Genomic DNA, 13,637 nt, shown 5'->3' on the forward strand with positions numbered 1-13,637 from the left:
AGTGTAACAATCAACAATTTCTCCATCACTTTCGTACGTGTAGACAATCTTATTAACTGAACAACATCCCCTGAGTTTTGAAAAGTATTTTCATTATTATTAAGTTCAAAATATTTTATAATATTCATTGTGATTTCTTATTTATCCTAGAGATTATTTAGAAGCATATTGTTTAATTTCCTCATGCCTGGGAGTTTTCTTTCTTGATTTTTTTAGTTGAATTCCACTCTATTTAGAATGCATACTCTGCTTGATATAAATCTTTTAAAATTTGTTGAGATTTAAAAAAAAATGACCATATATATAGGTGCATGCTTCTAAAGTATAAATTCAGAAGGACCCATACTCTGCTGTGGTTGTCAATAAGATAAAGGTAAATAGAATGGTCTCTTGAGACACAAGCAGTGATACAAAAGCAAAGTAATAAAGAAGAAAAAATTGTTAAGAAATACTAAATAATAAAATGGCATGATTTAAGACACAGCATATGATTTGGGCACCACTCTTATCAAGAGAATTCTCTTATTTCTTTATTTTAGATCCAATACTAAAATCAAAACTACACAATTTTCAGATATGCACAATTAAATGTATGTGCATTATATGTATATAAAACCAAATGTACATTTGTTTCCCATTTATTTGGTACAGATATATCATATCAGTAATAATGAAAATAATAAAGAAATTTAAAGTGTCATTTATAGGTACAGATAAAGAAACAGTTTCAGAGAAATGAAAATATTGGCCACAGTCAGTAAGTCCTAGAACTGGGACTGGAACATAGTTTTTTCCCTGACTGCAAATTTAATTTTTTGCTGTTGATCCATGGTCAAAGAATAGTTTTCTCCCAGGCTTTTCTTTTCTTTTTAAAAATAAATTTATTTATTTTTATTTATTTTTGGCTGCGTTGGGTCTTTGTTGCTGCGTGCAGGCTTTCTTTAGTTGTGGAGAGCAGGGGCTACTCTTCATTGCTATGCACGGGCTTCTCATTGCGGCGGCTTCTCTTGTTGTGGAGCACAGGATCCAGGTGCGAGGGCTTCAGTAGTTGCAGCACGCGGGCTCAGTAGTTGTGGCTCGTGGGCTCTAGAGTGCAGGGTCAGTATGCACACGGGCTTCGTTGCTCCGTGGCATGTGGGATCCTCCCGGACCAGGGCTTGAATCTGTGTCCCCAACATTGGCAGGCGGATTCCTAACCACTGTGCCACCAGGGAAGCCCAAGAATGGTTTTCATAATTGGCAGGTAGCCCCCAATATATTCAGTTTTTCCTCCAACCTTTTCTAACACCAGATTTGATGTGCTCTGACTCTCTCATTTCTTGATAGCCAGACTGCCTTCACTAAGATTCAATATCCCTTAGTCCCTAAAAAAAAATTCAATGCTAATTTATTCTAGTCCAGTTTCAACAATGAACTTTACAACGAAAAATATTTTACTGTAGTGTCAGCTATTTTTTCCCCCTTAAACCTGAAAATATGCTAATAAGTATTATTTCAGAGTATTTCTCATTCTCATTCTTATGCTGAAGTTACACTATGGCATACATCAGCTCTTTGCCAGGCACTTCCATGATTCTGAGGCCTTGTAATAGGTTTAACATACAATGACTGGATGTCTCATACTATATAAGATACATCTCCTCCCCTCTCCATTTTTACCTTTTTGTCCCTTTTATTTTGTGTTTCCTAAAATGACTGAATTTGTACATTCTGTCCTACAGAGGATCCAACTCGTTCCCTTTACCATTATTTCTTTATTTCTTCAAACTCCTTCCTTATTGCCCTCTTTCCTCTCTCTCCCTTGGCCTCTGTTAGCCCTCCATCAGAGAACCACCCTGAGATGACCAGCACCTGTCAGCTTAAAACCCTGGCTATGGCAAAGGCCAAGTGTCTTTTCCCTGGAGAATGAAGAATAGAGATAGTCCTTTTCTGAGAAACAAATGATCTTCCCCGTTGGGCCCCCTTCTCTTCTAGAGCATCCCGGCTCTCTATGCTCAGCACTGCTTCTCTCTACCAGAACACACAAGATTTACCAGGTCCAGCATTTGAAATTCACAAAATAAAAATGCCAGATATCTCTGGGATCAAATCAAGGGGCACAGTTGCCGTTGTGTCAGCTCTAGGCAAGTGTATTTTAGAGAGATGGATTTCTAGAACCCAACTTGAAAATAAGTCAGCAGGGAAATTCTGACCCTATTGCCACAAAGAATGTATAGGGATCCCAAGTGCAGTTCTGGATACTTGCAGGAGCCCCATTCTTCCTCCTTTCAGAGAGTTTTGTACTCTTTAGCACATAGCATGCCACTCTCCCCATTATTTAAACATGACTGACTCATTTACCAAAGCCCTAGTGCAAATGCTATTTGCCCCCTCCTTTGACAAACAAATAAAATGAAATAACATATTAAGTGCAAATATAGGCAAGAGGTGTGGTATCCATCGCAACTCTGCTGCTTGAGAGACTGCACCTAAAACAGGATAGCCGTATGCTCCAGTCAGCGTGTCTATTTCAAGATCAGAATGGAGTCCTGAGATCTCGCCCATCCAATCTGTTAGCTGATTACAGCCGCTGATTCATGTCCCTATGGAAATGAAGGTGCCCTACTGGGGAGGCACGCTATTTCCACACTCTACTATGGCCCCACCTGACAGACACCGTGGTTCTATGCTAGATGCTCATGGGATGTCACCTAACGTTTCAGGTTCTGGATGTCAGGGCTGCAGCTTATCTCAGTTGTTATATCCCATGGTCCAAGGTGAAATACACCTCCTGGAGATCTTAACCAGAGAAATTTCTAGGTAGTTAGAAGAAATCAGTAAATTTATCTTTCTGCCTAGGAGTAGTGTCATTTTCCCATTCTTTTCTTTATGAAAAGATGTGCAATAGAAATAGATATGAAAAAATTATAGATTTTGCAGAATCATGTACAAAAATATTTCTACTATAGCTAAATCTCAAACTATGGCCATGTGGCTCTTGAGAACTCTAATAGTGTATACAGTGGAATGTTTTCATTAAATGTGAACATTTGCATTCTGATCATAAACATTTTCATTTTATACATATTGCATGTCACAATAGTGATTTAGGCCCAGTTAAATTTTAAAGTAGGGACACTTGCATTCAAGGAAGTCTTTAATTAAAGTAATAAAATCATTCTTTTTCCAAAATATGAATGCTAATTTATTACTTTAATTGCTATTCTTTCCTTGAAACTTATATACTAGCTGTTACTTTTAGTTACAGATATTTCATAATTTCTCACTAGTATGAAATTATACACATGTCTGGACAAACCAGAGTATCTTTGTATATAGCATGAAGTTAGTTAAGATGATAAGAAAATACACATTATCTTGTACATATATGTGACATATCTTGTATATATGTAACATATCTTTTAGATATTGATATTCTCAGTTAAGAACATCCAGGGAGACAGTTTATACAGTGGTTAAAAAAAGGGTTTTGAATTTGGATACTATTTTATTACCAACTAGCTGTGTGAATTTGCCTATTTCCCCTGTTTTCTTTAGGATATCTCTACTAAGATACAGAAAGGTCAACTGATATCTCAAATTAGATGTGAATCATAGCCCACAGAGCTGGAAGGCACCATCTGGTCTAGTCTTACACAGGCAGGAAAACATAGAGCTAATTGTCACATTCTCCAGTCTTCCTCTCCCCAACTGAAAGTCCCTAACAAAACTTTTGATTATTTCCAGACTTTGTTATTTTATTTCCATATTTGTGACCCTGGAGTCATCTTTGACTCCTTTTCCCTTTGCCTCCCACTTCTTATTGTTGAGGCTTTTTGATTGGCCACATTCTTTGCCTCATTAAAAACAAATGTTCATCTATTCCTTATAACTGGACTCTGGTTATGCCAAACACAACTTGTTTTCGAAAATATCTCAGAGGCAGGTATCTTATCCCTCTAAATTATTTCAAATTTTCCACAGATATTAATATAGGTAGCTCATCAAAGTGGATGGTCAGTAAGTGCTCAATTGATAGTTACAAGAGATGTCCATTTTTTTCACTGTAGCTTGGTGTACCCTTAATCTGCATTGCAGAGATTAATTCATTTGGAAAGCTTTAAAAAAAATCAAATACTTAAAACACATCAATAGTACTCATTTTCTTTGCTATTTGCCGCTGTTTAAGATCTGTGGACATTTGGGGACTGGAAAACAGCTCTAAAAGCCACAAAGAGGTTATGAATGTTGACAACATTGAATCCTTCTGAAAAATAAGCACCTGCTCTTCTTATTTACAATAATAACAAATGTCTGGTCTTTGTACTGGTCAAACAGGTTTTTTAGATTTTACAAAAGGTAATTATTTGATATTAAGACTGTAGCTGTCTTTGGACCTTGGTAATAAGATCTTAATCAAATATTGGGGGCTTCTGATACTATGACAATATCTTGGCTAAATACTAATGGAGAAAGTTTAGGTAGTAAGAAAGGCTTCACTGCAGTATACACCTACATAGTATAGCCATGTTTTCACTTGCAGTGAGCATGAGGAACAAGTCTATGGTAACATCCAGATTGCCACAAAGTTATTTTATATACTTAATTATGGTGTGTTTCAAAATTATGTTTCAGTTAACCACTGAGGTAAAAAGCTCATTAAATCATATTAAAAATTTAGTAAAATAGAAAGCAAAGAATGCTAGCTGTTTACATACATGCCTGCCATCCATATGAAGTTGTGAGCATCTTGTTAGCAGGAATTATTTTTTTTAAATGGCATTTTCAATGTTTACCCGAGTATTTGGCCCATAATAGGTGTTAAATAATGAATGAATGAGTGCCTGATTTATATAACCCTGAACACATACATGCTTTGGGGACCTATAAGGGAAATATGTTATTAACTACTGCCCAAGTGAAGCACAATTCAGGTAAAAATTCTAGAGCTGCATCATCCAATATGGTAGCCACTAGACATATGTGGCTATTTACATTTAAATTAAAGTTAATACAGATAAAATGAAATAAAAGCTTCAGTTCCTCAGTGGCATAAACCATATTTTAAGTGCTCTAAAGTCAAATGAGGCTAGGGACTACCATACTGGATAGAGCAGACATCAAACATTTCCTTCATTGCAGAAAGTTCCACTGGATATCACTCTTCTAGAGAGTGTGGTATTTTCTTCATATGATAAAAAACAAAATCTCACCATGCCAGTATGTAAATTCTAATGTACTGAAATGATTTTGCAAATATGAATACCCTCAACTTCATGGAGTCTTGGGAAGGCCCCACCTACCATATATTTATCAATCTGTAAATTTTTAATAGTCTTATCATTCTCAATGGCTCGTTAAGAGTTTTAAATTAAATTCAAAAGGCTATGGAGAAAAAAAAACCCACCTTAAACAAGTGGGTGTCACAGTTGTGCTTGCTAAATAATCAGATCCAAGATCCTAGCTGCCAGGTCCTGATCTGATAGGTCTGAGGTATCCTAATGAAAATACATTATTAGACCTCCCCAGGTGATTTTGATGCACATGGCCCAAAGGCCAAGTACTGCAAAATTTGGCCTAAGAATTCCAAGGATTATATTCTTGCTTTATATATTAAAGAAACATGTACTGACTCTGTCTATGTAACAGGCCCTATTCTAGGCAGCAGGGCTGTAAAGACAGAGAAAGAGAAGACACCAATGCAGAAGGTATTAATGAGCGGCGCCTTTTGCAAACTTGTTCCTCTACCAATCATAGAAACCCTGACCACCACTTCCTGTCCAAGCCTGTCCCCAGGTTGTCCCCAGGTGGAATCTGGCTTGTCTTCGTCTGCATGCAAAGAAGAGTCTAAGAAGGACTTGACAGTAGCAGTAGCAGTAGTAGCAGTAGAGGACAGAGCAAAAGAAGAAGAAGGTGGAAGCAGAGGAGAAAGCAGAAGGGGAGGAGGAAGAGGAGGAGGAGGGGAGAAAAAGGGAGAAGGGAGGAGGAGAGAAGAGAATGGGCTTGAGAGATAGAAAGAAAGGAAACTCAATGACTGGATGTTAGGCAGGGCAATAAGCAAGAGAAAAAAGTCTGGGATGGGGTTTAGCTTTCTGGCTAAGGTTGGTAGATACTAAGACCATTCATTTAAACAGGGAATACAGAAAGAATGGTAATTTGGGGGAAAAGAAGATGTTTCATTTTTGATATATTGAAACAGTATGCTGCCTCTGGCACTTGAAAGTAGAGACATTTAGAAGGTAACTGGGAATACAGTTTTAGATCTTTAAAGATAAAGATTTGGGATGTACCAGTGTCACATGAAACCACGGGAGTGAATGAAATCATACAGAAGAATGAAATCATACTGTAGAGAGAAAAGAGAAGGCTCAGAAAGTTGGGAATTTGGTGGACATAAATATTTTAGGCAGTGATTCTTAACTACTTGGATTGATGACCTTTCTGAAAATCAGATGACTTCTAGAAAATGCCAAATTTCACAGACTTACAAAATTGTGTAGTTTCCAAGGTGTTGAGACCCCTATTGTGAACACCCACAGATTTCAGATTTCAGGTTTTAAATGGTGAAAGAAGAAGGGAAGCCTGTGAAGGACAGTGAGAAGGGAGCCAGATAGGAAAACCAGATTTCATGGAGATGTATTCATCTGACCTAATGCAACAGTAGATATAAAACTTTTAAATGAATAACCTCTTCTCTTATATTCCTGTTTGTAAAATCAGGAAAGCAAGAATATACATTTAGAAGTAATTTATTGAATTCCCTTTTTCTTTATAGCCCCTCGGAGCTAGCAATTGAATTCTCTCTCCATTATTCTTTGGGTTTTCTTTCTTTGACTCTTAGAAACCATGGCTTAGTTAACTCAGGAAAGAGTTTCTTAGAGTATATGAACAATCCCACAATGATATTCTCTTCCACACAGGTATAAAATAGGAGTAGAGGAAGGCTTTCGTGCATTTGTGTTTCATTGGGATCCCTGCCTTTTACATCACACTCACCTACAGAAGTGATGATGATGGTGAAATGAGTTTCGTCTCGCCTTCCAGTTACATTGTTGTAAGCACAGCACACATAGTCAGTTGTCTTCTGGGCTATTTTCTCAGATGCAACTTCCAAGCGAGGCCCGTGCTTAATGACATATGTGACATTGTCTGTCCTCCGGATCCAGGAGTAGGTGTTGGGAGGATAAGAATCAGCAGAACAATCAAACAAGATCGCTTGTCCAATATCCACAGTGAACACTTCCCCTACTTTTAGCCCTTTATCAGAATTAACTTGAAGTCCATAAGGTCCATCTACATTAATTGAAAAAAGAAATAAAGGGGTGATATAAATAATTACAACATAGTTTTTGAGTTTGGGAGAGCTTAGCAGCATTTTATTTTCCATGAAAGTCCTCATGTTAAACGTGGGCCGATAGATCTTCATTTAGACTCCCAGTAAATGATAAAGACCTAAAGGTGTTTTATTCTGTTATCCATGGAAATGGAAATAATTTGAGATGTGATTGAACTTATCTGAAATAGTGTAAGCCCTAAAACTTAGGATATAATTTTATAGACACTGTTATCATGATTGTGGTGCTAAGCTTTCGAGTCATGTATAGATAAATCTGCAATCTTGTTAGACAAATTCCATTTTTCTGAAACTGCAGTTGTACTTAAAAGCATTTAAAAAATAGATTATGGCCACTATTTTCTCTTTGACAACGTTTCTTTGAGTATTATCTACTTTTCTTCTAAGGGCTGGGACAGTTCATGCAAATATTTATGTTACACAGTTTCACGTGGAACATCACATGGAACAAAAATTTGTGTAAAAAGATATAGGAGTATTCCATACTTTCATGACATTTTAAGAGTTTAAAGAATTAAAAAAATTCCTCCCACAAGCTAAGCATAGATTCCATTTGGAAAAAATACATCTTCATTATCATCAACAAATATTCATTGATCATCAATAAACTACTTAATCATGGATATCCCCTGGTATTTTTCCTTACACTGCAATGTTCCTGTAGCAGCTTGCTATTTCTATGGCACAAGATTGCCTGCAGATAAAGACACATTTCCCACTGATTTGTTCAGAGAACATATAAAAAGAGATTTAAAAAATATTCCCCAGCTAGATAGGTCTCTCTCATTCATATATATCCTGACTTATATTCTAAAAACTTTAAGGTTTAGGCATTATTGTGCTCATTTTTCAGCTGACGATAACCAATATTTGTTGGATATTCACCATCTGAAGACACTTTAAGTACTTACGCAGACAACCACATTTAATCTTTAAAGCAACCGCATAAGGTAAATGTTATTATTCCCATTATAACGTGAAGGAAGAGATATTTAAAAAATTAATTTTCCCATGGTCACATAGCTATTAAATGGCAGCTCTGGGACTATAAAATATATGTATTTAATTATTCATATTACCTCTCCAAAAAAACTGTTAAGTGGTATAAACTTTCTATATCAAAATAATTTCTGGTTTTCTAACTGTATTATTTGTTCTACAATAAATTACTGTCTAATTATACATTAATTCTGTACTCAGTTAATCAAGTAATCAATCAAAAAATACTTGTTTGAGAGATACTAAGTGTTACATAATATATTTAATATGTGAGAGATAAAAAATGTGTAAGAGATAAAAAATGTGTAAGACACAGTTCCTATTCTCAAGGAATTTATAAACCGGATAAGGCTATGGATGGATTGCTCATAAATAACCTAATCTCAAAGGTGCTGATTTAAAAAAAAGTAACGACTGTTCATCTCTCATTGTGTGGAATAATATAATGTAGTGATTAGACAGTAGGATAATGAGGTTAAATCCCGATTTTGTCAATGATTAGTAAAGTGTTTTTCAAAAGTCATTTAAACTTCTGGGGTCTCACTTTCCTCACCTTTACTATAAAAAGATTTATTAGATGACTGGTTGCCAATTGTGCTACCTTTGAAACACCATGATTCATGCCATGCTAAAGTTATTTTGGATACTGGCAAGCCAACCCCAAATTTGCAGATTCCCAGAATGGTTCTCCATTATGTCAGCATATTCTGACCAATCTACCATTGGAGAGACAAATTTCCCAAGATACAACAGAAACTGAAGGTGCAAAACAATAAATTATATTTAGCTAGAGGACATACACTTTACACATATTTACTTCCTAAAGACACAGAGGCATCTGAAGGAACCCTGTAGATTTATACTAATATGTATACATGAGATGATCCTGCTTTCAGAAAGCAAACATAGAAGTACCTTCAAATTCGAAGTAATCAGGAACTGGAGATGGAGCATTAAAGTGAAGAGAAATGAATGCCCCTTTCCTGTGACTGAACTAGAACCCTGTCATACTGTTTTCTCATTTCAGGCTGTGATACGGTCTCGGGGAAAACCTCTGCTTTAGAACTGTTTGTTGTAAAATAAAACACTCTTATTCTGAATTCCACTGAATAATATTGTGTAATGGGAATGAAAAGTTGTTTTCACTCATTCAACCAAAATCAATATTGAGATGCTACTGTGTGTGCATAATACTGTTCTAGGCATTGTGAGGAGACCTGAGGTGTCGTATACTGGTTCCTGTTGCTATTATCTCAGACCCAGTGCAGCAGCAGGGTTCCCTCAAGTTGTCAGCATTGATAGAACATTAGGGAAGCAAAGGCCACCGACTGGTGGGCACTGGTTATGGTTCCCATACTAGGAAACCAATGGGAGGAATCAACAGAGGTTTAGAGCAGCAAAAGCCCCGAGTCTGTCACAAAGGTTAAAGTCTGAGAGCAGAGAGGCAGGCTTGAAAAGGAAGAGAAGTGTGGTCATTCAGTATTTTCTGTCTTCCCACTTGTTTTCAGGGTTTATAGAATGTGAGTATAAAAACAAATTGTTTGACAATTTAACACACATAAAAATGAGAAATACTGCTTTCAAAGTGTGCTGACATTACTCAAAACTTTTTGGGGAACTTCCCATTTGGGATTGCTTTAGGACCTTGCAACATAATGGAATATTCTCAAAAGTAGTAATTCTTCCATTTTGGAGAGTGGGTTCCATTTGCAGAGAAAGCCCACAGTAATTTAGAGCCAAGGCTGGTGAATAAGGTTGATTATCTAATTTAATGATCACTCTAGTTTAAAATAAAACATGTTTTTAAAGAAAGGAATCTGATTGTCTTAGTTCCTCTTCTCTATACTCATGTTTATTTTGATTTTGCTACTTCCTCATTTATTGAGTTTCACGATTGGCATAATATTTTCTCTCCTGTCTGCTTAATTATATGCTATATGTGGCTCTTCGGAGTCAGCATCAAATATCTCAAACTCCCCCAGCCACCACACAAGCACCTCTTCCAGTTCCTGGAACCTAACACCTTGAAGAATTTAAGTTCCTTGCTTCTGACATGATTTCTTAAAATGTAGCATATTTTATCTGATTTTATAAGAAATACATGTTCACTGCAGAAAATCATAAAATTCCAGAGAAGGATGAAGATGAAAACTCACTTGTTTTCATCTCAGAGAATGAATATCCATATTTCAGTATATGATCTTTAAGCCTTTTTTCTCTACCTCTCCCTCTCCCTCCCTCTCTCTCTCTCTCTCTCTCTCACACACACACACAGATTGATCTATCATCTATCTACTTATCATCTATCTATCATCTATCATCTATCTATCTGTCTATCACACTCTACCTACAGCTTACAATATATTTTCTTCTTCCTATACTATGATGTTATTTCCTTCTCATTAGCACATCAGGCTGACCATCCTTTACTTTGAAGTACAGTCTAGTATATTATTCATGGGAATGAGCAATCCAATTGAAGACATTTGGAGTGATTCAACCAGTGTGGCCTCTGACATTGAAGATGAAAGCAGAAGGATAATTCTATTTTGACTGTGGTTCAGTTTCTTGCCCTTGGCAGAGAACTCCCAATAGAAGTGAACCCTTTGCCTCAGGAATGGCTGTTTACTGAGTGACTTGTAAAATACATATCATCTGTTCTCTTTAACAATTTATGGCTGGGCAGGAACAGTACCTAAATTTCCATCATGATGCTGCCTGCCACCCTGCTTGGGAGCAGATGGTAAGTATTTACTGTGAATGACCTTTTTTTCTTTAATTTTTATCACTTAGAGCACTTCCCTGCAGCAGTGCCATATGTTGCACACAAAATGCATCAGTTACTGGGTTATTATTTACAACAGAGCTGGAAGGCATACACATTTCATGAACTGCAAGTAGCTACTAGCCTGAATTACTGGCTTGACATTGTATTCCACCAAGGCCAATACCAGGTTATGACATCATAACCTCATAAATATCTAGTCACTCTTGATTTTGTTATACTTTTTCTGCCAAAATAAAAAATAATTCCTGTTTTCATGAAGAAAATTGTCATAGAAACAGCGCCTTAAGAAAATAGAAAAGGTGATTCATGCTGAAATTCTCAATGATGATGTGGTCCTCTACGGGGGAATATTGGAATATAACATTTACTACATTACTGAGGAACTTTGCTAAAGGTCAGAAAAAACAAAAACAAAGCAAAACATAACAATGAAGGGCCAGAGCACTATAACTAAGAAGCTGTTATAATGGGAATTTAGCCTTCCTACAGCTTCATCAAGTAACACTGAAATCTGAAAGGGATATGAAGAAAGATAATCTGGTCCATTTTAGGCAAATTCAAGAAACCCCTACTGAATTCTTAATCTGTGTCAAGTATTGCCTTAGGGATACAGAGATGAATAACACGGAGCTCCTATTTTGGCCTGAGGTGCTTACGAGTGGAAGAGACTAAAGGAAACATAATGCAGTGAGTTCCAGGGGAGAGATGTGCGTGGGGTGCTGCAGGAGCACAGCAAACCTCTTAGTGACACTGAAGACCTGAGACCAGGGTGGGGGCAGGTAAGCCTTTCTGGAGAAGATGATATTGTGAAGGAAAAGGAGGGTATAACTAGGTGAAGAAAGAGAAGTGGGAACATCAACTAAGGCACATATTCTCAGTTTGCATGGAATAATAAAGATTGAAAGCATGTTGATGCTGTATCAATAGAGTAAATGACAGTTCTTCAGATTACATATTTTATTTAATTCTTGTAACCCCAAACCCAAACCCAAACCAACAAAACAAAAACAAACAACAAAATGGCTAAAACTGTGACAGTAAAAAAAAATAATGAATCTGGGTTGTGTTTCTGTATGTTACATGGGTAAAAACTGCTTAGCACAAACAAGACCATGATGTTTGATTTCTGAATCAAATCAAACCATAAGTGAATGAGTGAATAAATGAATTAGTGAATAAGATCAATAAGATGAGATGTTGATCAAGTGAAGGTCCTTGCATTTGAATGCAAAAATAATCAAGAAAATAAATTATTAACATTCTATTCAGAATTACCACAGAGTAAGAGTAAAAAATCTTAAATCATCTAGATAATTCATCTTTACAATGTGGAAATGGAACCCACATTGTAAAATTTTCCAAGTGTTCTTCTTTCTACTACCTGTCATTAGTCTTTACTCATGACAGGTGTTTCTCTGTGAGATTTCCATAGACTATGCCTAAAAGAGTGCAAAGAAGAAAGTTCAGTCTGTAAATAGAAGATATGTCCTGTAAAATCTGAACTGATTCAGATGGGGATATTCTAATTCTTTCAAATAACACAGGAAAGGAAAGAGGATTTAGGAGTTTAAAGCATAATATTTAACATTTACAGGTGTGATTATGGTTTTCCCCCCATTTTAATACTTTACACACTGTGTATCACCATATTCTGTGATAATCATAAGATTAGGGCATGAACTTGCACATGTTGAAAGAAAGATCTTATTTTCACTTTGCCAGATAAAACTAAACTATATAGCAAAGCAAAAGTGTATTTCAAGATGCAAATGATACTTTCATGTACCTGTAATTGCTTATGCAATTTCCCCCAGGAATTTTTCATTTACATCTATGGCTAGAGTTTAAAGATAGGTAAATAGATGGTGAGATAAATAGATAATAATAAGAATTCATGTAAAGAAAATATTTTCATGTAGAAAAATAAAATGTGGTAAATAATGGTAACGTCTGGGGAAGAAAGTTCTTTTCAAAGTATTCTTTCAGTTTTCTCTTTGCAGGTATCTTCTAAATTACCCAGGCTTTCCACAACTTCTTGCTGTCATGTTGCCAATTATGTAAGCATAGTTTGGGCTCCAAGGGAAAAAAAAAAAGAAAAAAAAAGAGGAAAAGCAAAAGAGCGAACATTATTGAGTTTTTCCTATGTGCCACTTGCTGCCTTCTTTACACATAAAATCTCACTTAATCCTCCCCATCCCTCTAGAGATAGGTATTAGCCTTACACTGAGACAGTGCAGATAAGGAGATGAGGAAACTGACGTACAGGGTGACGATGGCAGTCTGAATGGACAGCTTAGGCTCATAACACCGTGCTATCCACTACACTCTCCAAAGGACACGATATTTACTAGAGTCCATGGTTGAAACAAAATAAAATCAGGTTTTCTTCAGTGGACAAAGAATGCTCCAACACAATCTTACTTCTGCTCTTACCACATTGAATGATGGTTCCTCCAAATTAATATTCAGTAGATGATATCTGGCTGGTTTAATATCATGTTTTGCATTTTGTACGTT

General features: G+C 36.3%; 1 protein-coding gene across 3 annotated transcripts in view; it reads right to left on the bottom strand.

Annotated features, from left to right (window-relative positions):
* Positions 1-13,637, bottom strand: part of HEPACAM2 (HEPACAM family member 2) — a gene marked incomplete at both ends in the record, with an annotated part of 33,369 nt that overhangs the window by 10,687 nt on the left and 9,045 nt on the right. For all 3 annotated transcript variants that reach the window (XR_014297214.1, XM_082662005.1, XM_082662004.1), the window contains one exon: positions 6,976-7,272. Coding sequence is in view for 2 of the 3 variants with exons in the window: in XM_082662005.1 (XP_082518131.1) it covers positions 6,976-7,272 (297 nt within the window). The remainder of the gene's footprint in view (positions 1-6,975; positions 7,273-13,637) is intronic.

This window comes from Grampus griseus (assembly GCF_964374135.1).
Source record: "Grampus griseus genome assembly, chromosome: 9".
NCBI classification, from domain to species: Eukaryota; Metazoa; Chordata; class Mammalia; order Artiodactyla; family Delphinidae; genus Grampus; species Grampus griseus.